This window comes from Oryzias melastigma, linkage group LG15 (genome assembly GCF_002922805.2).
Source record: "Oryzias melastigma strain HK-1 linkage group LG15, ASM292280v2, whole genome shotgun sequence".
Lineage (NCBI taxonomy): Eukaryota > Metazoa > Chordata > Actinopteri > Beloniformes > Adrianichthyidae > Oryzias > Oryzias melastigma.
Genome location: NC_050526.1, coordinates 8,446,731 through 8,469,742, shown reverse-complemented (window position 1 = coordinate 8,469,742; position 23,012 = coordinate 8,446,731). Strand labels below are relative to the sequence as shown.

At 40.6% G+C, this 23,012-nt stretch overlaps 1 protein-coding gene across 1 annotated transcript in view; it reads right to left on the bottom strand.

Annotated features, from left to right (window-relative positions):
• LOC112161789 (kinase non-catalytic C-lobe domain-containing protein 1) overlaps positions 1-23,012 on the bottom strand; it is a 46,061-nt gene that overhangs the window by 10,111 nt on the left and 12,938 nt on the right. The window contains exons 7-20 of the mRNA XM_036215607.1: positions 20,766-21,365; positions 17,650-17,764; positions 17,414-17,485; positions 17,237-17,298; positions 16,989-17,147; positions 16,160-16,237; positions 15,942-16,020; positions 13,290-13,475; positions 4,217-4,524; positions 3,324-3,417; positions 3,143-3,240; positions 2,887-3,068; positions 609-719; positions 377-521 (exon numbers count right to left, since the gene is read on the bottom strand). Of these exons, the coding sequence (XP_036071500.1) occupies positions 377-521; positions 609-719; positions 2,887-3,068; positions 3,143-3,240; positions 3,324-3,417; positions 4,217-4,524; positions 13,290-13,475; positions 15,942-16,020; positions 16,160-16,237; positions 16,989-17,147; positions 17,237-17,298; positions 17,414-17,485; positions 17,650-17,764; positions 20,766-21,365 (2,289 nt within the window). The remainder of the gene's footprint in view (positions 1-376; positions 522-608; positions 720-2,886; positions 3,069-3,142; positions 3,241-3,323; positions 3,418-4,216; positions 4,525-13,289; positions 13,476-15,941; positions 16,021-16,159; positions 16,238-16,988; positions 17,148-17,236; positions 17,299-17,413; positions 17,486-17,649; positions 17,765-20,765; positions 21,366-23,012) is intronic.

Here is a 23,012-nt window from a genome sequence, read left to right as displayed (position 1 = left end):
TTTAACAATCCATGCTTAAACACCAAATCTTTAACACAAAGTAACTTTTCAACCGTTAACACGATAATTCCAGTACATTCTGAAGGAGAAAAGCGGCTCGTTGCTTTTCTCCTTCAGAATCTACTGGAATTATTGTGTTAACGGTTGAAATGTTACAGTAAATCAAAGAACATAAACACTGGAGCTCTGGTGTTAAATGGTTATTAATACGTTTTCTACATATGTTCTGCTGTTTGGTTGAGAGGGCAGTTAAAGGGTTAAAAGCTCTTGGATTCAGCATCAGTGGCTGTTGTACAGAAAAAAAGCCTAATTAACTGTTCGAGCAGATTCAAATGTTAATGATAATCTATTGAATGAAGCCTTTTTAAAAACATACTTCAGTGTTTAGGAAGTTCTCTACTGTTTCCACTAGGCTGGACTTTCTGAAGTCTACTGATCTACAGTCGGTCAACCAGAGCTGCAGCAGATCCAGACTGCGATGGAAGATCTTCTCCCTGTCTCCTGACATATCTGGACCCTCCCTGAAACAAGCAGAACCAGAAATAATTCAATCTAATTCAATCTAAGTATATTTTACTCCAACTCCATGACTTCCTGTTAGATGTTACCTTGTGGCACAGCAGAATTTCTCCATGATGAACTGCAGGAATTGTTCAGGGGTGCAGACGAAACGGTAGGTATACAGGAACTGCTGGATGTAGCCCTCAACAGCTGCATTTCTGAGAGGAAAACAAGCAAAGAAGACGGAGCGTTGAATGTTTATCTGCCACAAAATCTCCCAGAATAGTTCATGTTCAGATATCCTTGTTTACTTCACTGGCTCTTTTCAGTAAAGAATGCTAATCTGCCAGACAATAGAAAGATCCCAGAGAGAATGAATGTTTCTTTGAAAGGAGCGTTGACTAAAACCATTAATGTGATTAGTCACTGACTAAAACACAAATCTCATCTAAAAGCTTTGAAAAATGTCTTAAAGGTGTGATTTTTTATTTATTTAAAACCTCAAAAAACAGTCAAAGCAAAAATGATTTAAGCAGGGCAGTAGGTTAAAAGCAGGTACACCACATTTCTAAATCAAAACCGAACCATACAGTGGGGCAAAAAAGTATTCAGTCAGCCACCAAATGTGAAAGAACTTGAAAGAAAGAGAGAGGCGTGTACTTTTCATCAAAGATATACCTCAAGTATGAGAAATAAAATGAAAAAAAAAGAAAATCCAGAAAATCTGATTTTTAAAGAATTTACTAAAAGCACAGGCCATCCATCCATCCATCTTCTTGACCACTTCTGCCCTTTCGGGGTCGTGGGGGTGCTGGAGCCTATCCCGGCTACTGATGGGCGAAGGCGGGGTTCACCCTGGACAGGTCGCCAGTCTGTCTCAGGGCCACAATCACACACACATTCACTCTCACATTCACACCTAGGGGCAATTTAGAGTCACCAATGAACCTATGAAGCATGTTTTTGGACGGTGGGAGGAAGCCGGAGTCCCCGGTGAAAACCCAAACATGCACGGGGAGAACATGCAAACTCCACACAGAAAGGTCCCAGCCGGGATTTGAACCAGGGGCCTTCTCGCTGTGAGGCGAGAGCGCTAACCACTGCGCCACCGTGCAGCCCAAAAGCACAGGCCTCATTCCTTTTTTTAAGTAGGAAAACTTGCACAATATGGGGGCTGACTGAATACTTTTTTGCCCCACTGCATGTTACCCCATTCAACCAAATTGTGGGGAAAGTGAATCGCTGCATCCGTTGTTAAAAACGTTTTCCCAGATTAGATTTAAAGATACCTGAAGCTTTGTCACAGCGTACTTTTGAACTAAGATACTCACTCCAATGAAAATGTTGTTTTTGGTGTCTTTAATATGTTCTTCTGGCATTTTTCTCACAATGGAGGACATAGACAAAGAAAATTAGGTTTAAAACTGCCTTTCCTGAGTATTGTGAATAATGTGGAGGGGAAAGGTGACACATTGCTTGCTGCCAATGATCCCGCCCACAACTCAGAGGAGAATTTCTAATGAACTCCAGCCGCTCTGCAGAATCTATGTCCTCGAAAACAATGACTAAAAACAGCTCAATCATAGTTAAAATATCTCTTGAAATGATTTTAGAACAGATCAAAAGATGATCAAACAAAACTATTTACTAACCAAACTATTTAATTTACAAGAACTTAATAAACTTTGAAAAAAAACTAAATTAAAGTTCAAAACATATGTGGATCATTTTTATGAACTTTTTGTAGATATGAATTAATAAAGTTATATCAAAAACAACTAAATTGTCATAGTGACGTTTTAAGACTTTGGTCAAGATTCTGAAAGTTACATTTTCTATCATTTTGAAAGAACATTCAGTTCAAAAACAAATAGTCCCAGTAATATATTGGGTCCCTATTCTCCTGTTGTTTTTCTTATCATGAACATTAACAGCAGATTTAATTCCCAGTTATGACCCTGAAAGGTTAAATGGACAATAAAGCAGCTGAAGTCTGAGCCCGGGCTGCACGGTGGCGCAGTGGTTAGCGCTCTTGCCTCACAGCGAGAAGGCCCAGGTTCAAATCCCGGCTGGGACCTTTCTGTGTGGAGTTTGCATGTTCTCCCCGTGCATGCGTGGGTTTTCACCGGGGACTCCGGCTTCCTCCCACCGTCCAAAAACATGCTTCATAGGTTAATTGGTGACTCTAAATTGCCCCTAGGTGTGAATGTGAGAGTGAATGTGTGTGTGATTGAGGCCCTGAGACAGACTGGAGACCTGTCCAGGATGAACCCTGCCTTCACCCATCAGAAGCCGGGTTAGGCTCCGGCACCCCCGCGACCCCGAAAGGGACAAAGCGGTCAGGAAGATGGATGGATGGATGAAGTCTGAGCCCTCAGCGGTTACCTGGCATACAGGTGAGCCATGAGGCCCAGAGCAGACCCGGCCTGGAGTGTACTCTTCCCTTTGTTGACACTGAAGCTCAGAACTGAGGGGTCATCAGAGGACTGAAGCTCCCAGTCCCATCCAGACACAGCGAGAGAGGGCAGCAATGACACCTCCAAACCCCAGCGGTCCACTCTCAGAACCTGCAGGCATCGGAGAATCAGAAGAAGCAGAAGAAGCACGTGCTCTATGAGTGATATTCAACTGTAAGAAGTACCTCCAGATATTTTCTCACACAATCCAGGAAGGTCACTTTGGATCGCAGTTCTTCAAGCTGGGACTTCATCTTGGAGAGCATCAGCTTTGTTTCTGAACCTTCAGGATGCAGCACACATCGTATTGATCAGACTAAAAGATCAGCAACCCCCTTCCCCATCAAAATGAACCCAGCCCTCCACCTTTGTTTTTCCTCTCCTGCTGAATTAACCTTTGGTAGAAATTTCTGGTTTTCTTCAGATTCCTCGTCTCGATAATCAGCTGCTGCTGAAGTTCCTGAGAAAAATAACACATAACAAGATCACAACAAGGCTCACAAATGCCTGTCTTTGCTTTTCAATGGAAAATGCCCTGTGGTGCTTCCACTCGCTGGGGCACAGCAAGTTTTTATTTTTATTTTCCATTCTCCATGGCAACCCAAAGCAGAGGCTCCTTTGAAGGCAGCTGGGTGACAAGTTGCAGAAGCTCAGCTTTTAAAGTAGCTGCTGCATAAATGTGTCTGAGGAAACAGTGGTGCCTTCAAAGTGAGCAAACACAAAATCTTTCATTAATATTCTTTTATGAATGATAATAACTTCTTCTGCCAAGAGCTAAGCTCAACACGTTCATAACTAGAGCCAGTGGGGGAATCATTTGCCAATTATCTTTAATGCCCCTGCCTCTTCTGTTTACCCCAAAGCCTGACTGTGACCTATTTTATTAGAGACAAGAAAACAAACTCTGTGCTGGAAAAACCCTCACCAGGTGAACAGCTGAATAAAAGGCAAACTGCTTCCTCTCTGCAGATTTCTGTGCTTACATGACACACAGCTGTGTAGCATTTCTACAATAGGTACCTGGAGTCTAATGTTTTATTGAAGTTAGAGTGATGAAAACACAATCAATTATTTGCAGCTTTAAAATGTATACCGCATATGCATTGCTTCTAACAGAAAAGAGGTTCCCAACAAATAAAAAGCATGTTGAGAAAATCCATGGCATGAAGTGAGCCCTGGAAGAGCGGATAAATAAATGATGGAGCCTGCTGTTTGCTCAGACACTGGAAAGGTTAAAGCTGACTCACAGCTTTACTCACCTCTGCCTTCACGTCCAGGCTCGGCGAACTTGTGTGCATCCCTAGATTTGCTACATACTCGATCACCTCTGGACCAAAACAATCCGCTCCAAAGAAGGCCAAAGCCCAGGCTGAGCTGGGGCCGAGGCCCCCGGCTCCTGCTCTGGATCGCTCAGACTCCAGAAACCCGCTGTCCTCCATGTCCTCCGAGAAGTCCGGGCTCCTTTGTTCCTCCAGCCCTTCCTCCCTCTCCAACAGAAACTCAACTTCACAGGGGTTTTCATGGCTGCCACCCGCTGAAAGATCTCCCCCCTCCATGACCACAGAGCCTGACCTGACAGTGTTCAAATCTCAAATGGTAAACAGAGACAGCAGGCGCAGAGAGAGAGGCAGAGGAGGTGAAGAGGAGGGCCAAATCACATGGAGAGCAAAATGACAAACCACATTTTTATACAAAGAACTGAGAGAAAAAGATGTGCTGAAATCACACAGATGAACAATACACTCACTGTTCTGTACACATGCAACACAAATTCTAGAATTATCACTTCATCTCAAGAATTTATTTAAGAGTTTGCTTGTGTATTCAAATGCCTCATTTAGAATAAGCAAGTGTGACAAAAACAGATGCAAACATGTGCTTGTGGATGTCACAGGAAAAACTCGGCTGAGGAAAAGAGGGAAACAAGAAGGCCTCTTCAGAACTGCTGTGGATGTGCTTCAAGCTTCAGACCAGCAACCGCCAGTCACTCAGTCCTCGTGACTTTGGCCAGCTGAGATTCTAAAACAGAAAAACTCTGAAGATCAGGCAGAAGTTTTTCATGCAGAAACAGACTGGATCTCTCTCCAGAGAATGCAAGTCTTCATAGTCTTCTTCATTTTTAAGAATAACCTGCTTCGAGAGGATATCAGTGTTGGACTGCATCAATACAGCTTTTATTTATTGCTGCTTTTACAGTTAGGATTCAATTCATCCTTTTTCTTTATTTGCTTATTCTGGTTCAGGCCCACGGGGATGCTGGAGCCTATCCAGCTACTGTAGGGCAAAGGCAGGACAAACCCAGTGTGAGGACTGTGGACTCTGGTTTAGTTTTTATGGGTTCTGGTCATGTTCTGTTTTGAATTGTCCTTCAGTCACATCAGTTTCAGGTTTGTCATGATTCACAGCTGTCTTCATTTCAGTTAATTCCCTTCAGTCTATTTAAGTTTTTGCTTTTCAGTTCTTGTACTCTGTTTTGTTCTGCCACTGTTTGGTTTGTCGTGTTTCTTTTCTTTTTTTGTCATGTTTCAGTTAAATATTTTAAGTTTCTGCTACCAAGCCCGGTCTCCTGCATTTGGGTCCTCCACCACCACAAGTTGCTGACAGAATGACCAGAACACTTTGTCCCCAGCAGGAGATTTTTTTTCTGCAGTGGCATGGTTTTCTGCCACTACAGTAAACATCATACCACACCACATCAGATGGGATTTTCTGCAGCCATATTCAAGTCTTGTCATGCCATGTCCACCAAATCTGTTCCCGCAGGGGACTGTTGGGGCCATCCTTCCTGTTCCTGAGGAGGGTCACCGGGACCGCTCCGTCAGGTTCCCTGTCCTTGAGGATGGTTGCAGCTTGTCCACCATGGCTGTGTCCTGTTCCAGAGGAGGGTCACCAGGACTTATCCCCTTCAGGTTTCCTGTCCCTGAGGAAAGTTGCTGGGACTGGTCCTCTTCATGCCTGTTCTTGAGGAGGGGTTCTGATACCCCTCACATCTGTCTGGCTCCAGAAACCCTGAATGCTTTCTGAACTTATTTTTGTTTTGTTTCTCCATGCCCCTTCCTGCCAAGTGTTTTGATTCTGGGCATCTGGGATTTGACCTTTTGGGGAGGGGTACTGTGAGGATTTTTGGACTTTGGTTTGATTTTTGTCCCTTATGTTATGGGTTCTAGTCATGTTCTGTTTTGAAGTGTTCCTCAGTCACACCAGTTTCAGGTTTGTCGTGATTCACAGCTGTCTTCAGTTAACAGTCTATTTAAGTTTCTGCTTTTCAGTTCTTCCTTGTCAGGTCATCTGTTCTGGGACTCCATTGTTTTGTTTTTTTGGGTCATATTTCACTCAATTAAATATTATAAGTTTATGCCACTGTAACCCCAGTAAAGTTATTGACTAAATTCCTTTAACATTTACTTTAAATAGGGTGTAATTTTCAGTTTCTCCACTGGTGGCAGTCAACATTTTAAACATTGTTTTTTGGATTTGTTCGGAGGAATCGTCCTGTCATTGTTTTGATCTTTGATGTTCTTTCCATATGAGCGAAAAGAAGCGAGTGAAAGGCAGAAAAAAGACCTGAGCTAGGTAAAAAAAAATAAGAGTGTAATTGTAGTTTATTAAAACAGTGTTTGAGCTAAGTTTGAGAAAAAAAAAAAACTATGTCCAACAGTTAGTGCTGCCATGGGACGAAGGTGAATCTGGTGAAAACCAAGGGTGGAGTTTGAAAATTGTGGAAACATTTTTTATCTTGGTGAGTGGTAACCACATTTTGTGTTATATTAGGCTGCTGTATTCAGCAAAGTGTATCGACTGATTAAAACAAGAGGTGAAATGGAAACCTAATGTTATAAAAAACCAGTTGAGGTAACTAAGGGAATATGTGACTAATAGACGGTATGTTTTTTGTTGAAGTTTCATGTGTGAAGTCTCCTCAGTTCACCACGTGTTGCAGGCTAAATACCCAGCAAGCTAGTTTTGACTTGTTGGTTTTTTGCATGTTGTTATTTAATTTTATTGTGTATTTTGAGTTTAACTTTCTGAAAAGGAAAAGACTATGAAACAATGTAAATAATGTTAAAAGGTTATAATGGACAATTTTTAATTATTTTCTGCACATTTGTGTAGACTGTTTTTTTTCCTGGAGTTCACCTGGACCCCGGCCTTCATCTTTTCATCTCATCTACCATCATCATCCCATCATCTTCTCATCTCTCATCACCACCTTCTGGAAATCTCGGTTTGGACATTAAGTGGGTTTTTTCAAATTTTTTTTTTTGAGTGCACTCAAGGGTTTTATTTTTTTCTTTAAAAAAAGGGGATTGAACTTGAGTACTTGTAGAAAAAAAAATTATCTGAGATCTCAGTTTTATTTGAACATTTTTTTTCATGTCAGTGGCCACTTGTTTTTTGCTTTGGGTTCAAATTTTACGTACTTGGAAATAATTTCCATTTACACTGAGTTTTTGCAGACTGTGCGTCATATTTTGTCATAACCTCAAATAATAATTCAATTCTAGTTGCAACTGTTATTGTTTCAGTGTGATTTCTTGGGGTGTACCATTCCAAATTGTAGAATATGACTGTGAACTATCTCCGCATCAAAACCTAGAGCTAGAGTAACTCCATTTGATGATATTTAGAGCTGCCACATACAACAGCAGCACTTAGGGGTTACACCACCAAACCCAGTCTCCTGCATTTGGGTCTTCCAACAGTTCCTGGACAGTTCTCTGGTCCTTCTCAGTGACAGCATTACAGTTACACGTAAGGAACAATTTAGTGTCACCAATTGACCTATGAAGCCTGTTTTTAGACTGTGGGAAAAGGCTGGAGAAAGAGAACATGCAAATTCCACACAGAACCAGGACCTTCTAGCTGCTCTTTCAGTGTCACAGTCACTTCACTCGTAGTGAAAAAGAAACCCTTATATACAATACCATTAAAAGGAAGAGGGATTTTAAAATAACTGAAACTTTCTGCATAAGATCATTTTTGTGCACATCCTGTCGAAGTAGTTTATTATGACTTTCAAGAAGAAGTCTGGAGACGGTGAAGAGTCGCTGTTTAAAAGCTCCGTGTGGAACTGTAGCGTGACTCAATTCTCTCAGCAGTTTTTTGCACTTTTATCTAATCTTTATCTTTCTTTTTTGTAATTGTATTGTGCAGCTTAGAAATGTATATGTTGGTTTGTTTGCTTCATCAAGTTCAACACAAAACTTACATTGTTTAAAACATTCAGACTTTGTGGCTCCACTTGGACCCATGAAAACATCAAAGACATAAAACCATAGAAAAGTCTTGTTCTCTGATAATGCAACTTACCCTGAGGACAATCTTTACATTTGGGATCTGTCGTGCACGGTAAATTCACAGAGTTCAGTCCAGAAGTTTGACTTGTAATAGCTTTACTAGCAAAGTTTCCTTTACAGATTTATTCAGTGTGACATTTTACAATCATGTAGTGAAAAACTCAGACAGCAACATCAACTGAAAAAGAAAAGCTACCCAGAGTCCAAAATCTAAACAGCAATGACTGATCTGAGCAAGCTTTTTCCCACCTTCAATCATCCAGCTCTGTCTTTGTGCTGATCATCTCCAAGCATGTTATCTTTTCCCAAATCGCAGAATCAGTTCCTCCAGGAATCCACAGCAGCAGGTTTGGCTGAGTAGATGTTTCCATCCAGATTTAGACAGCTGTGCATGCAAACGTCTGCCTCATCGGTGGCTGTACAGCGCGGGGGGAGAGCTGCCTCGTTCACAGCCTTTGATAGACTCAATACAGTCACAGCAACAAGTGGATGACAGACTGGGGAAAAAGCTGGGTTTACAGGACCAGAACTCAATGCTTATTATGGACATAATAGTGAAATCTGAGAAAACAAACTTTGGAATTTTTCATGATTAAGACAAAAAAAATCTATGCACACTATACAAAAACTGCCATGTGATACACAACATACACTCTTGTATAACAACACAAGAATCAACTAAATTAGAAGCTAAATCAGATGTTTGAAGGTACCTATCATGCAAGTGCAGGCTAACCCAAAACGATGCCCATAATCTCTCCTTTAGGCGTTCAGGCAGAGACGATGTTAATGAAGTCCTCCTCAAATGTCTTCAGAAGAATAAAAGCTCTGAACACACAGTGGAGCTCTGTGAACAAGTCTGCAGCCTGAGGAAAAGCTGGGATGTCTCTGTTCTGCAGGAGATTAAAGGGTCTCTCCACACATCGGCCCGAGCACAAGAGCATGGCAACGCCTGCCTGAAAAGATGTCAAAAAGATTAGACATGCTTATTTCTGGTTTACATATAAATGTATCTTCATATGCACATGCAGAATACAGCTTATCACAAATCCTGCATCGTGTGCCCCGACATAGCCAGAAACTCTTCTCCGCATCAAAATAAATGCTGGAAAAACCGTTACCATAGGGATTGTTGGATTGCCGGGTATGGACATGCACATGCATAAGTGAGTGTGCAGATGAGGAGAAGTCATGCTCAGTGAGGACTTCAGCATTTCCACTATCCAGAAACAACAGATGAATATATTTAAATAAATGTTGTTCCATCTGGACTCTCTATTGTCTATGCTTTCAACAAGGAACCACAAAAGAAAAGGATGAAAACAAAATGTTGGCTAATCAGGTTGAGTTCATTAATAAAAACTCTTCTGTTAATTACTCAACTTAATTAGTAAAATCTCCATAGGTGTGTGTTTGCTGTTGACACTCACACAGATGTGCAGGAGGACGGGCAGGGGGTGCTTCATACTGCAGCAGGACACCAGGAATTCCCTATTTTCTCATCAAAATATGCTCTTTCTGCTGATCAAACCAAACTGAAGAGGGCAGTAAAGCTAAAGCAGAGAGCTCCTTCATTCAAGCAACAGTTTAAGAAAACATCACTGTGTTGAAAAGGAAGGTAAAAAAGTCTCACTGCATAGATGGACTAGAATGTACATGTCTACAGCCTCGGTCATGGACCTGGAAGCATAATCTAAGGATGGAAGGGGGATGAAATCGGATTCCTTATACCACACTCTAGTCATTAGTACATTACTGACTTCATGCAAATGTCGCATGGGTGGGATATGCAGCTGATACATGAGGGCCCATAGCAAACTATGCTATGATTGCCTTTTACACTTTTAATGTGAACAACACTCATAGGCCGCTTGCACATTCAGCAGGATTTTTTTTTTTTGGTGGGGGGGTCAAATAAATAAAAAAGTCCATGAGACAGATCTGTTCCTCACCTATACTTCACCCTTACACTGCAAACTATGTAATTCTTGTGCAAGGATTTAAAACCCTTCTTTCTTTTTTCTTTTTTTGTACACATTTAAGATTTTTTAGCAGGTTTAAACTTGTTTGAACTTCACTTTGCTCTCCATCTTTCCAAGCTTTTCTCAAAATCAGCACAATTGAGTAGTTTTTCTCATTAAAAGCTAGGATCTAGAAATAAATATTCTAAAAGTGAACTCCAAACTCTTAACAATGGAATAACTTAATTGAAGGCTTAAAAAAAGTCATCAAATTGCTTGATTATATTACATATTGAGTATTTGCAACAGTTACACTAACTGTTTTTTCTAAATTGTGTGGAACTCTTTGTTTCGAGATATGAATGAACGATTTATTGTTCAGTAAAAACGACTTGTTAATGGACTACTGAGACTACGGCTTAAGCAACACAGTCAGTTGTCTTACCATTGTACCTTTATTGAACCTCTTGAGAAGATGTGATACTCGATGCTCTTCAAAAGAAGATGTCTCCTTGGAAACAAGAGCACAACCACTTTTAGATTTTTGCTTATAAACATCCCATAATAAGAATCATTCCCATGTCATTGCATTGCAAATAATGTCTTAAGATCTATGTCCAGAAATCATAACAAATATTCATATGCAACTGTATCACTCTGTAGACATCAATACATAACTGACATTGCAACCATGTGACAGTTTATTGAGAAAGATGAATCAAACACTTTCAAGCTTATATTTTATCTTTTTCATTATATTGTTATTTCAACCATTAATAACAATTCTACCAGTTTAACATTTAAATGAACAATCTGAAAGAAAAGAAACAAAAAGAGGAAAGAAATAATGGTGTTTGCCCCCTCTTCACATTTGAAAGACTCACTCCAATGAAAATTTTGTTTTTGGTGTGACAATCCAGAGGTGAGTTTCTAATGAACTTCTGCCACGCTGCAGAAATTATGTCCTTAAAAATGAAAGTTTTATTTGTTTATTTTTAAAATCAGTCTAAAAACAGCATTAATACATTTTAAAAACTCCTGGGAATGTTTTTTTTTGCAACAGATGATTGGAGTGGGACTTTTACAATTTTGATCAAATCATTAGAGCTGTAACCCAGCCTTGACTCTACTGTCTCCTACATTTTCATCATACAATATTTAACCTATGTTTTTAAAAAACACATTTGCAGTTTTAGATTCTGCCTAAATATTTTAAGTGGGGTAGTACTCATAATCTGACATCCAGCCACAGGAATCATTTCAGTAATATCTGAAGTGCCAAGACAACACTTAACTGTCGTGACTTTCAGCTCAGTTTATGATCCAAATCCACATCAGGAGTTGGGATACAGTTTATGGTCTGCTTACATGTTTTTATAGGCGACTTGTTTTTTATAAACAAATGCGGAAGCTTTAAATAAAGAAATTTAAAAAGATATTCCACTTTGAATATACATACATACCCATGCCGGTTTCCTTCTGTGCAGCTTTATTATGTCCACCTAGAGAAACAGTTCCTTCAAGCAGGTCATTCCCTTGATGCAGAGGTGGATGGACTTTCAAGGAAGAACCTTGGATTTGTGAATTTTAGAATCCAATGGAACTTCCTGGCAAAGCATGTTCTGAGGACCAGTTAAAAATGTTGCATACGCCACTGAAACCCGTCGATGTTCTGAGACATATCTGGTCTTCAAGCGACTGATGGTCAGCTTTGGGGAACCACGATCAGTTCATGGTAAGGTTGTGGGACCAAAAAGACAATTATGTTGCCCCTTTGAAAAGACTTCAGTGGTCTGACCTTCGAGGGTAAAAAAAGGTACAAAGAGATGTCCTGTTAAGAATCCCCTTGAAATAGGAAACCTTTCATGATTCCACAACCACTGAGGTTACATGATAATAGTGCATGTCATGAAATACCACAGGAGGCTGAAGAAGACACTACCAGTATTTAGTTGATCATAGTTGTATAAGGGACGGTTAGACAGAAAGTAGTCTCTTGGACACGCTGGCTTTGTGGAGTACAGGCCAGGAACTGAGAAGATAAAGAGAAATTAAGGTTTCTCTTCGGTATAGCTTCACCAGCTTTTGTAAATCCATCTGTTTTCCTGTGAAATTAAATGATTTCATTTTATTTTTTTAGTACAAGTAAAAAAGCAACAAATAAACATGATCTTTGAAATCTCTGAGTCTTTGATGACAGCATAGAATGAAGTGAGGAGAAATGATAATGAAAACCATTACAATCAGTAAAAACATACTTTAGAAGTTGATTGATGTTCCTTTTACAGTTGTATTACTTCTGATAAGTTCATACTTTTAGCCTACAAAAAAAAAAAATCTTGTCAGTATTGAACGCTTTATTGTGTGACTATTTGGGCGCTACACCAACAGAGCAACATCTTTAGGTGGAGGTGGTGGGATGCTATGGAGGGACTTTCCTTCACTAGTAAAATAGACCTCGACATCCCTGGAGGAAATCTTGATGCAGAGATTCTGAGACGATTCCAAATCCCCACAGTCTGGGCAAAACTCCATCTTCAAAGATGATGCCACTCACCCAAACAGAGTGGACTTTCAAACATTACCCCATAACTCCAGAGAGGATGGAATGGCTTCCCTGAAGCCCTCACCTAAATCCCAAATGTAGAAATGACCAGTGTTTCATCTTAAAGGTTCTTACAGCTTTTTAAAGAATGGCCTGAATGCATGTCCAGCACGAAGGTGAGATGTCACCCTCTTGTGGCTGTTAAAGCCCCGCAGACTTTGTTTGCTGAAGACAGACAAAGATGGTTCTTGTCTTGTGTTTTCCAGTTTCAAAGCAAAGGCACCAAAGGGATTATAGGCTCCACTCACCTTGTAATTTCAATTGCTTAATCCAAAAAGAGTGTTCCTTACCAATGTGAAATCAAATCAACAGGATTTTGAACAGAACAAGATTTATTACCAAGAAAGTTTTTGTTTTTACAAAAAGATCAGTTCCAAAAGCAAACATATTTGTCCAATGTCAGGTTTTCAAACCAGTAGTTTTGAAAATGATGTATAGTAATGGTGTCTATTTCATCATCTGAAGTGTTACCCTTCTGAAGCAAGTCCTAGTTGTCTCTCCTCCTCTTTCTCTTCTTGGCTGGTCAGAATGATGGTGACGAAATGTGAAGCAGAGTTGGTGAAGTCTCTTGGGGGTCTGTTGGTGACTGGAGAGCTGTGGGGAACAGGGCCAGGCACAGGAGCCAGTGGGCTCTCATTGGCCATGGGCACAAAGCCTACACATGGTTACAACAATGCCAGATACAATATCAGTGATATTGTCTCATGCAATACATATTTTAAAAGCTTGCTAATGTCACAGTGTCAAGAAGACTGGCTGGTGATATAATCCATTTTGAAAATACATGACGTGAACACATTTTATTTCTATCATCTCCCTTAACCTTGAAGGTTCAACTTTACAATGGTACCTTGTTTCAGAACATCATTTTGGAATTATTGGCACATTGTCCAGGGGGGGGGGGGTGCATAGTGCAGAAACTGTTACACCTAATTAGTAGGAGACATGCAATACTGCAACATGATTGGTTTAAAAACCTGTGGTCAAAACTCAAATCATCATTGTGATTTCGTGTTTTACAGATACGTTTTTAGCTAAAATAGCATTGCATTGTAGCAACTATCCCAGCGAACATTTCATTGTGGCCCCATATGGTTTACCTTTGGGCTGAATTGGTGGGCCCCAGGTGGGTTTGTCCGCAGCTTCCATGATGGTCCATCTATGTTTGCCCACACTGGCTTGAGTGGGCACTCAGTAGTCTGGCTCACTGGACAGTGGCGCTTGCTAACTCGATACGCTGTCCATCAGGAAGCTTGTTAGCTTGCTACGCTTTTCACCGGCGGCTGGTTAGTGTTGGGACCCAGGCCACTGAGTCCCCACTCAAGCCAGTTTGAGCAAATACAGGTGGGGCCACCATGGAACCCGCAGATAAACCCACCTTGCACTCACCAGTTCAGCCCAAAGGTAAACCATTTGCGGCCCACACTGAAATGTTCGCGGGGGGGACCTCGAGACGTTTCCAGGCAAGCCCAGAGACGTGGTCTCTCCAGTGAGTCCTGGTCTCTACCCAGTGGGACATGCTTAGATCACCTTCCTCTTTTGGCCAATATTTTTATAATCCAATTATTTTGTGCTTGCTGGTATGCAGACCCCAAAGCATAACTAATATTTAATTTAAACCTTGCAAAGCTGCTTTCAGCTGCTCATACTGATATTAGTAAAATACAATAAATACAAAAATAAATATTTAATCTAAACCAAACATTATTTTCTCAACAACTGACTGGTAATCAATCCAATTTATCTAGTCAATATGTCACTTTCAGCAGTAAAAAATGTGAGAAGCTTTCAGTCCACTTCGACAGTAAGATAAACAGTAATAGACTTTAATGAGGTTTGAATCATATGAGATTTTATTATTATTGTAAACGATTCATCATCTGGAGGCATAGACTGACATGTGTTGTGCCTCAAAGCTCCATCCTGGGTCCCACACTTTTTAACCTGTATATGCTTTCTCTTGGTGACATCATCAATAGGCCTCTAATGCTGTATTTTAGATATTAAAACATGGATAAGTGAGAACTTTTAAAGCTCAGTCCAGGCAAAACAGATGTTTTAAATGTTAGCCCTGATGCTGAAAGGGAGAGGGGGTCCAATTTATTCAATCCCTTCATCATTTGAATGTGTGTGATAAAGCCAAAAACCTCTGTGTGATTTTAGATGCAGACCTTACATAGCTTTAGAGCAGATACAAACCAAGTTACAAAGAGTACAGTTAGAAACATCTACTCTGTCTTTCTCTCCAGGACCAGTGCTGAAATAGTGATTCATACTTATATAACTTCAAGAATAAAATACTGTAATGCCCTCCTTTCTGGGATCAAGGGAAACTCTATTAATCGGTCTTGTTCAAAACTTGGCTTCACGCCTCTTAACCAAGGACCACAAAGGAGATTAGATCAATATTGAGATCTCTGCACTAGCTCCCAGTCAGCTTTAGGATCAATTTTAAGATTTGTTTACCAGTTTATAAAAGTTTCAGTAGACTTGCACCTTTAGAATTGCTTTTAGTTTATGATCCTCCCAGAACCCTCAGGTCCTCAGATGCAGGTCTATTGGAGGTCCCAAGGGTCAGAAGGTAAACCTGCGGCAAGACTTCATTCCAGCACTGTGGGCCGTGCCCGTGATTGAGCCTGCCTGAGGACGTGAGGGCCTCATCTACTGTGGAGGATTTTAAGAAAAATCTTAAGTATCGCTGTAGTTTCACTTTTGGGTAAGTTTTACACTTTATGTTGCTATTGTATACCTCTGTTCATTAAATTTGATTTTTAAATTATTGTTAATAGTGTACCCCGCCTTCGCCCGTCAGCAGCCGGGTCAGGCTCCGGCACCCCCGCGACCCCGAAAGGGACAAAGCGGTCAGGAAGATGGATGGATGTTAATAGTGTTATTAACATTGATTATTATTTTTCTTTTTTTTATGAACTTTGATATGTTATGCAACTGAAAGGTGCTCTGAAAGTTGAATTGAATTTTAAGGGAGAATATCCTAAAGGACTTGACAGAAAATGAGGCAGCTTGCATAAATAATTATTTGTAAAAAAAAATTATGAATTGCGATTAGTTTAAAAAGATATATTGCATGAGGGACTTCTAAAACTCGTTAAGGATGTTCTACCGCCAGCTGATGAATGCTCCTCACACTGGTGAGCTTCTGGCGCACTCAGATCTTCTGAAGCACTGGATCTAGAGGCAGACTGAAAGAAAATGTCACAAAAAATCCTGTTTTCTGAAATGAGACTCTTAAAATTCACAAGGAACTTGGTACTTGAACTGACACAGAATTAATATCCAATTTGACAAATAGATAAAGAGATTAAAAAAAAAAAACCTTACTGAGTGAACTCTGCGAACGAGTCTGCTCCAAACGCTCTCAGCATCTGTCCCCTTGAGTGACAGGATGTCATGGCAGCTCTGGAACAAATCCACACAAAAACAACACTTTATGCAAATATGGTAAAGAGCATAAAACAACCGATTTATGCTAGAGACTGAAATAGAATATAAACTCTATAAAAAAATGTCATTCATTCCCTGCTCTAATAACATAACCAGAACCATATTTTACTTGCAGCCCTCCTTTTAATGAAAGCACACACATAACACCCCCCCCCTCTGAGCTCTCAGAGGTTTTTCAGTGTAAACACATGGTTGCTATTTTGCACCATATAAAGTAAATTTTCAGTGCAAAATTCTCTTATGTATGCATAACTGTTTTGTATGTATTGCTTTTTTGTTTCTTTTTGTGGCGCTCATTATGTTCCTCTTCACATCACAAGTGAATACAATATTTTGAAGTTTGTTTTCTATTTTTCATTGGATATGTTTCTCTGTGCCCTGCGACAGACTGTCGACCTGTTCATGAAAGACCCTGCCTCACCCAACAGTAGCTGGGTTAGGCTCCAGCAACCCTGTGCCCCCGAAAGGAAAACAGCGGGCTCTGAAGATGGATGGATGGATGATTGGATGGATGTTTCTCTGTCTAACTTGTTTGTCTGAAACAATTCTTGACTGTGAGAGTTGCAAAAGGGGAAGAGCAGTTTTAGAAAAGTGCATCTAATAGTAATAAGGAGTTTCAAGATTCCACAGCAGGATAAGTAGTCATTCCGGGACAAATAAAAAAGCTATGTTTTCCCAGCATTAAGATGAAAATGTCAAAAATTACTTTTTTCGCCATAAGTATGGTAGGCCTTTCCATGGGTGTCAGTCTAGCCATTTCCAGGAGGAGTCTCTTCATTTTGCGAGGCATTGCCAGCTTTTGATGAGGGGATAAATTGAACTTAGCTGTGGCCCAGATAATTCCAGCAACTCCGTACACACAGACCTGAGCAAAGGGGGGAAAGATGAAACAAAATGAAGCAAAAGCAAATACTTTGGTTAGAATGTGAATTAAAGCGGTTTAGATGAACAAACCTTCTCAGTTACGATGCCATGTTCTTGATACTCGGGAGCCAAATAAAATTCATCCTGGCATCCTGTAAAGGAGTCACATGGAGCTAGTTTCATGAGTCAAGAATAGAAAATTTGTGAAACCTTTTTTTTTTTTTAAAGAACACAGTTTTTTAAGTGTTGCTTGCATATTATACAAACCAGTGTTTTTAGGTTTCAGAAAGAGCACCTCTCCCTCACAGCTCACATACACGGTGTCAAGGCATAAATAGGCTATAAAGAAAGGGAGAAATGAAATGCAAAGAGAACAAAAGTGTGTTTTACTCTTTTAAAGAGGTCACATTCCGTTTCTTTAAAACTGCATTTGAAGCACGGAGAGCTATTCTTATTGTGAGTGAATCTGCTTCTGCTCAGACAATAACAGTGGAGGAAATCACCTGGAAAGTGAGTGTATGTTTGCAGCGAGGACAGACAGGTGTGACACAGAGCCCACAGCTCAAACACGCTCAGCCTCCGTCCACAGCGAGTCAGCAGCTCCCTCAGAGAGATCCACTGAACAAAAGACGAACAGTAACAAAGCAAAGTTATGGCCGAAATGATGTTAGGATTCCTGACTGCAGCTTCAGCTGTTCCCTCTGAGGGTTCATTCAGAGCCTGTGTACCAACAATAACAGACAGATGTTTTAAAGTCCCCCATGACATTTCTTTTATTTTGTTTTAAAAAACTTCCCCGGTAGTGTTTTTGATTATAAAATTTTAACCAAAATCCCACAACCTAAATATCTTTAAAAGACATTTTTCATGTTGATCTGAAGCCTCTGTTTCCAAAATTTCCTCTGAGGGGGCGTGGCTTTAGGAGGTAAGCTCAGTAGCCCCGCCCCTGATCCCCCCTGTATGATTTTGACAGCTCTGTGTCTCACTAGCATAAATCTTCACCGCTGCTACATAAAAACATCCATCAATCTGGGTAATGTCCAGCCGTATGGTTCTGATCCAGATGTCAGCTGGACGAGGAAGTGAAGATCTTCATGGACAGAACTTCCTCCAAAATCCTGATTCTTTCTCCTTCCAGTTCACCAAAGACTCTTTTAGCAAACCGACCCTTTTCACGTGACGTCACACATCGCCAGTCATGTGCAGAGCAGCTTCCGGTTTAAATAGATTAGAACGGCAAAGCTGACATCTGAACACTGTTTAAAGCAATTTTAGGTAAATTATAAAAAGTTACCTAACCTATTGTAACCAAAATGTGTACATTATTTATTTTATAAATGTCCTTCCTGGTTGTATTTGTTTTCCTCTCTTACATCGTTCACAAATTAGAGCACAAATGTCACTAATCCTGTCTGCAGTCAGAACAGCAGCTCAGCTGCTTCCCCAAAATGATATTAAACCAGTTGTGGATTATTTCTCTCTACAACCCGGTCATAGTTAGATGAAGGTTACAGATACTTGATTGAATGCTGCTGGTTTGATTATGAAGGTAATTATGATTTTACTCTTTTAATCTGTGTTAATACTAATAATAACGGTAGAATTAGCTTTGGCTATGAGACGTGAAGCTGCAGAAGATCTTTTCTCACCATTGCTGTTTTTACAATTATCCCCTAAAATATCCTATAAAACAAGTAAATTTATCCTGGGAATCGATTAAAATGCATACAGACAATGCAGCATTGTGTGTCTTTACTGAAGATATTAAATAAGGCCAACATGAATTTCTATGAGCCTTTGTGCTTGATTGCACTTAAAATCGTGTGAATAACATCAGCCAAAACAGAACATGTTGGAATGATATCTGTTCAAATGAAAGGTCAATATTTTCAATAAAACATCCAATATTGAAGGATTATTCAAATTTGTATTTAGATTTGTGAACGATCTAAGACAGGAAATGAAAATACAGTTCAACAGGACTTTCATAAAATAAATATTGTACAAATTGGTAAGGTTACCTTTTATTATTTACGTAAAAATTTATCAAAAAGTGTTCAGCTGTCAGCTTTGCTGCTCTAAATCAGTAAACTGGAAATCACTATTAGCTTTTTCAGTCCTGTTGCCATTTTGTCTGACGTCACCGTGAAAATGGTCTGTTATACAATGTTTATTGAGGTTGCTGTGATCAATACATTCAATCATTGGTTTCTCAGAGTTCTTGATAAAATAATCAAAGCTAACATCAAAATGCTCTTTCATTGATTTACAATCCTTTCCAACTGCGGTCAAATGAGCCGCCGTTCACATTTCCGTGGTCACATCAAGAAGCTCCGTGGAGTCTGGTGGAGATTTTCCAGCGTTCTCAGTCCTGCTACCGTAAGTATTGGATGAAACTCACACCAAAAATCCAGTGATGCTGATTTGACCACAGAAATGTGAACGGCGGCTCATTTGACTGCAGTCAATGTGAAGATACCATCTTCTCTTCTCCAGAACCTGAACTAGACACTAGGAACAGATGAGGGTTTAGTGCATGTGCAGCAGAGCTGTTGATGGAAAGAAGATCATTCATTCAAACAGAGTCTGTCCAAGACCGTTTGATTGATTTAAAAGGAGAAATACTCGGAAATGAAAAAACAAAATGATTTCTTGTTCTCTCTCATAATAAAAATGCCACACAGACATGTTAAAAACTCAAACACAGGATTTTCATCCGAAGGAGACTGTGGACTGAAACACAGGACCATAGTGCCCAGTTATGCTGTGTACACACTGGACATGTGAACGCACTGTTAGCATGCAGTGTTCACTCAGGACTGTTTATACCCAATACTAGAGCTTGTACCTACAATTGATAGAGGCTTGGTGTGAAATGTAGTAGTGAAAATCTGGTGAATCTTGCTCCAGGCTTTTTCTTTCACAGCCCTTTCTCAATAAAGGAAAGACTAAACCTCATGTAACTCTGGCTAGACACAAACTGCAAAGTATAACTTCTCCTTCAAGCTCAAGATTTTTATGGTTGGTACTTCTGTGTTTTTATAAGGACACTTCCAACACATCGACACCAAATCTGAGTCCCTGACTGATCAAAGTTCAACAGGTTTAACTTTTGACCTGGCCGCTCGCTTTGTATGTTGAGTCCTAAAATGAACGTGTGAAGCGACACCTGAACCCAGAAGCCTGAAACGTGCATTTACGGACGTTTAGAAAGACTTTTCATTGGAAGAAACCACTTGTTTCCGAACCCAGTGTTCACAGAGCATTAGTTTTCATTTTTCTATTTAAAAGGAAAAACAGGACACTCTTACTTCCTGTTATGTCTGTGCTGGACTAAAAACTAAAACGATTCTCTCTGAGCTTTTTCAGTGTAAACACATGGTTGCTATTTTGCACCATATAAAGTAAGTTTTCAGTGCAAAATTCTCTTATGTATGCATAACTGTTTTGTATGTATTGCTTTTTTGTTTCTTTTTGTGGCGCTCAAATTTAGTTCTAAAATATTCCAATGCTTGTTTTCAAGCAGTCCCTCAGTATGTGGGAACCGACACAAAAATAAAGAAACCAAATCTCTCCAATGCGGATCCATTACTGTGAAGGTTTTGTTGCCGTGTCTAACCTCATCCTGAGATTCTTCATTCAGGCACAGCATGCTTTTGGTCATGAAGTTATTAGGAATGTAGAGGCTGTGGATCAGCGTGCTGCGGCCCTCTGAAGTGCCCGATTCCATTTTCAGCTCCCGGCAGGAAGCACAGGACGAAGCTCCCTCTTCAGGAGGACTTTCCTGGTTCTCCTGGATATTTCTCTCTGTGGTGCAGGTCTCTCCGTCCTCATTTCTTTCTGACTCATCTCTGCTGTCCTCAGCTCTGCAGTGAGGGTAAGACTCACAGGACTTCCCCCGGTTAAGTCTCTCCAGTCTGTCACTCCACACAGACTGGCAGCTCAATCGCTCATCTGCTCCGATCTCAGTCAGGTCAGAAACCGGGGTGCTGATATCTCCATGGGTAGGAGTGGAGAGACAAGGGGGGTTGTTGGAGTCAGGAACAGAACAGGAGCGATTCAGAGCCCCCCTTGCCCTGCTCGGCCTCTGCGGAGCCCTCCTCCTCACTGGGGAGCTGTTGTGAGACCGGCAGTCCATCTCGTCTGCCAAGATGGTGTTGTCTCCTTCACTGCTGTCCATGTCCTCAGCCCAGAGGGAGGAATCCCAGCCCCCGCATACCTGAGAACAGGACATGACAATGAGTATGTTTAGAATAGGGCAGGGGTGTGCTACCTTCCCCAGTAAAAGAGGGTTTGTTTTCTACTGACCAAAACCTGGTGGGAGCCGCAAAGTCACTGCCGTGCATTCATTACAATAAAAAAAGATAAATATGAATTGTGCTTCTTTTGTGGCATGAATCAAAACAGAAATATACAAAAACTAGCATTTTATCAACATTCATTCATCTTCTTGACCGCTTTTCCCATTCGGGCTCGCGGGGGTGCCGGAGACTATCCCGGCTACTGATGGGTGAAGGCGGGGTACACCCTGGACAGGTCTCCAGTCTGTCCCAGGGCCTCAGTCACACACATTCACTCTCACATTCACATCTAGGGGCAATTTAGAGTCACCAATGAACCTATGAAGCATGTTTTTGGACGGTGGGAGGAAGCCGGAGTCCCCGGTGAAAACCCACGCATGCACGGGGAGAACATGCAAACTCCACACAGAAAGGTCCCAAATCCCCCAGCCGGGATTCGAACCGGGCCTTCTTGCTGTGAGGCAAGAGCGCTAACCACTGCGCCTCCGTGCAGCCCTTTTCTCAACATGTGAAATTATTTTTGACATTAGACAGAAGCTCGTGTGATTTCCTTCAAAATAAAAGATGCCTTGTGCCAAACTGGGTCCTCCCAGTGCAGCTCTGGACAGCATCAGATAATATGTGCCTTAAACGTATAAAGATTCTGACTTTTTACCAAAGTTTTGCTTAGTATTTGAAATCTGTGTATTCTGGAGGAAGCCTAGTTTATCTACGAGGTGCACCTCAGACATAAATCTTTAAACTTAACTAATCTAAATTAAATAAATGCTCGTTTTAGTTTCCCTTACTTGATTTCTTTTTAACCAGAGAGCCACTATGGAGAAGTCAAAGAGTCACAAGGGGCTCCGAAGCCGCAGGTTCCAGACCTCTGGACTAGGACATTAAAGTTCCTCTAAAATCAGGTTTGATCTACGGTAAAAGTGTTCCCAGAGGTTTTGTTTTTAATTATGATGATTTTATACAAAATCAAAAATCTGTGTTATTTTCTAGAAAATTATTTCTGCAGAGTAGCAGGAGTTTATAACAATTTCTCCTCTAAGTTGTAGTAGAGACTGTTAGCACAAAAGTACACCTCCCCTGATTTCCCATGATCCCTTTGTTTACACTCTCTCCCACTAGCTTACAGCTCTTCACAACCTCAAGCTAACATTAGCAGTGCAACTAAAATGGCGAGGAATGATAGACCAATTCATTCGTACAGTTTAGATCCAGATTCCAGCTCAGACGAGGAAAACAAAGACATTCATGGGTCGATTGGTCTGCACATCTGACAATAGGCTAGTGTCACAGCAGCAATCTGAGCACATTTTTCCATCTGCGCCTGATTTTCCATGGTTTGAATAAAGAAATGCAAAGAAATATATTTGCCTTACAACAAGAAAAAAGTGCTACAAGAACATGTTAAAAACACCATTTTCATTGCAGCTGGTCTCAAGATTCATTCCTATAAACACAGAGGAAGTCCTGCAGTAAATAAAAATGAATCACTGTGGAGGAAAACACAGAGCAGCACACTTCTATAATTCATATAGAACAGAAGAAGAAAAGCAGGCGAAAGCCCTGAG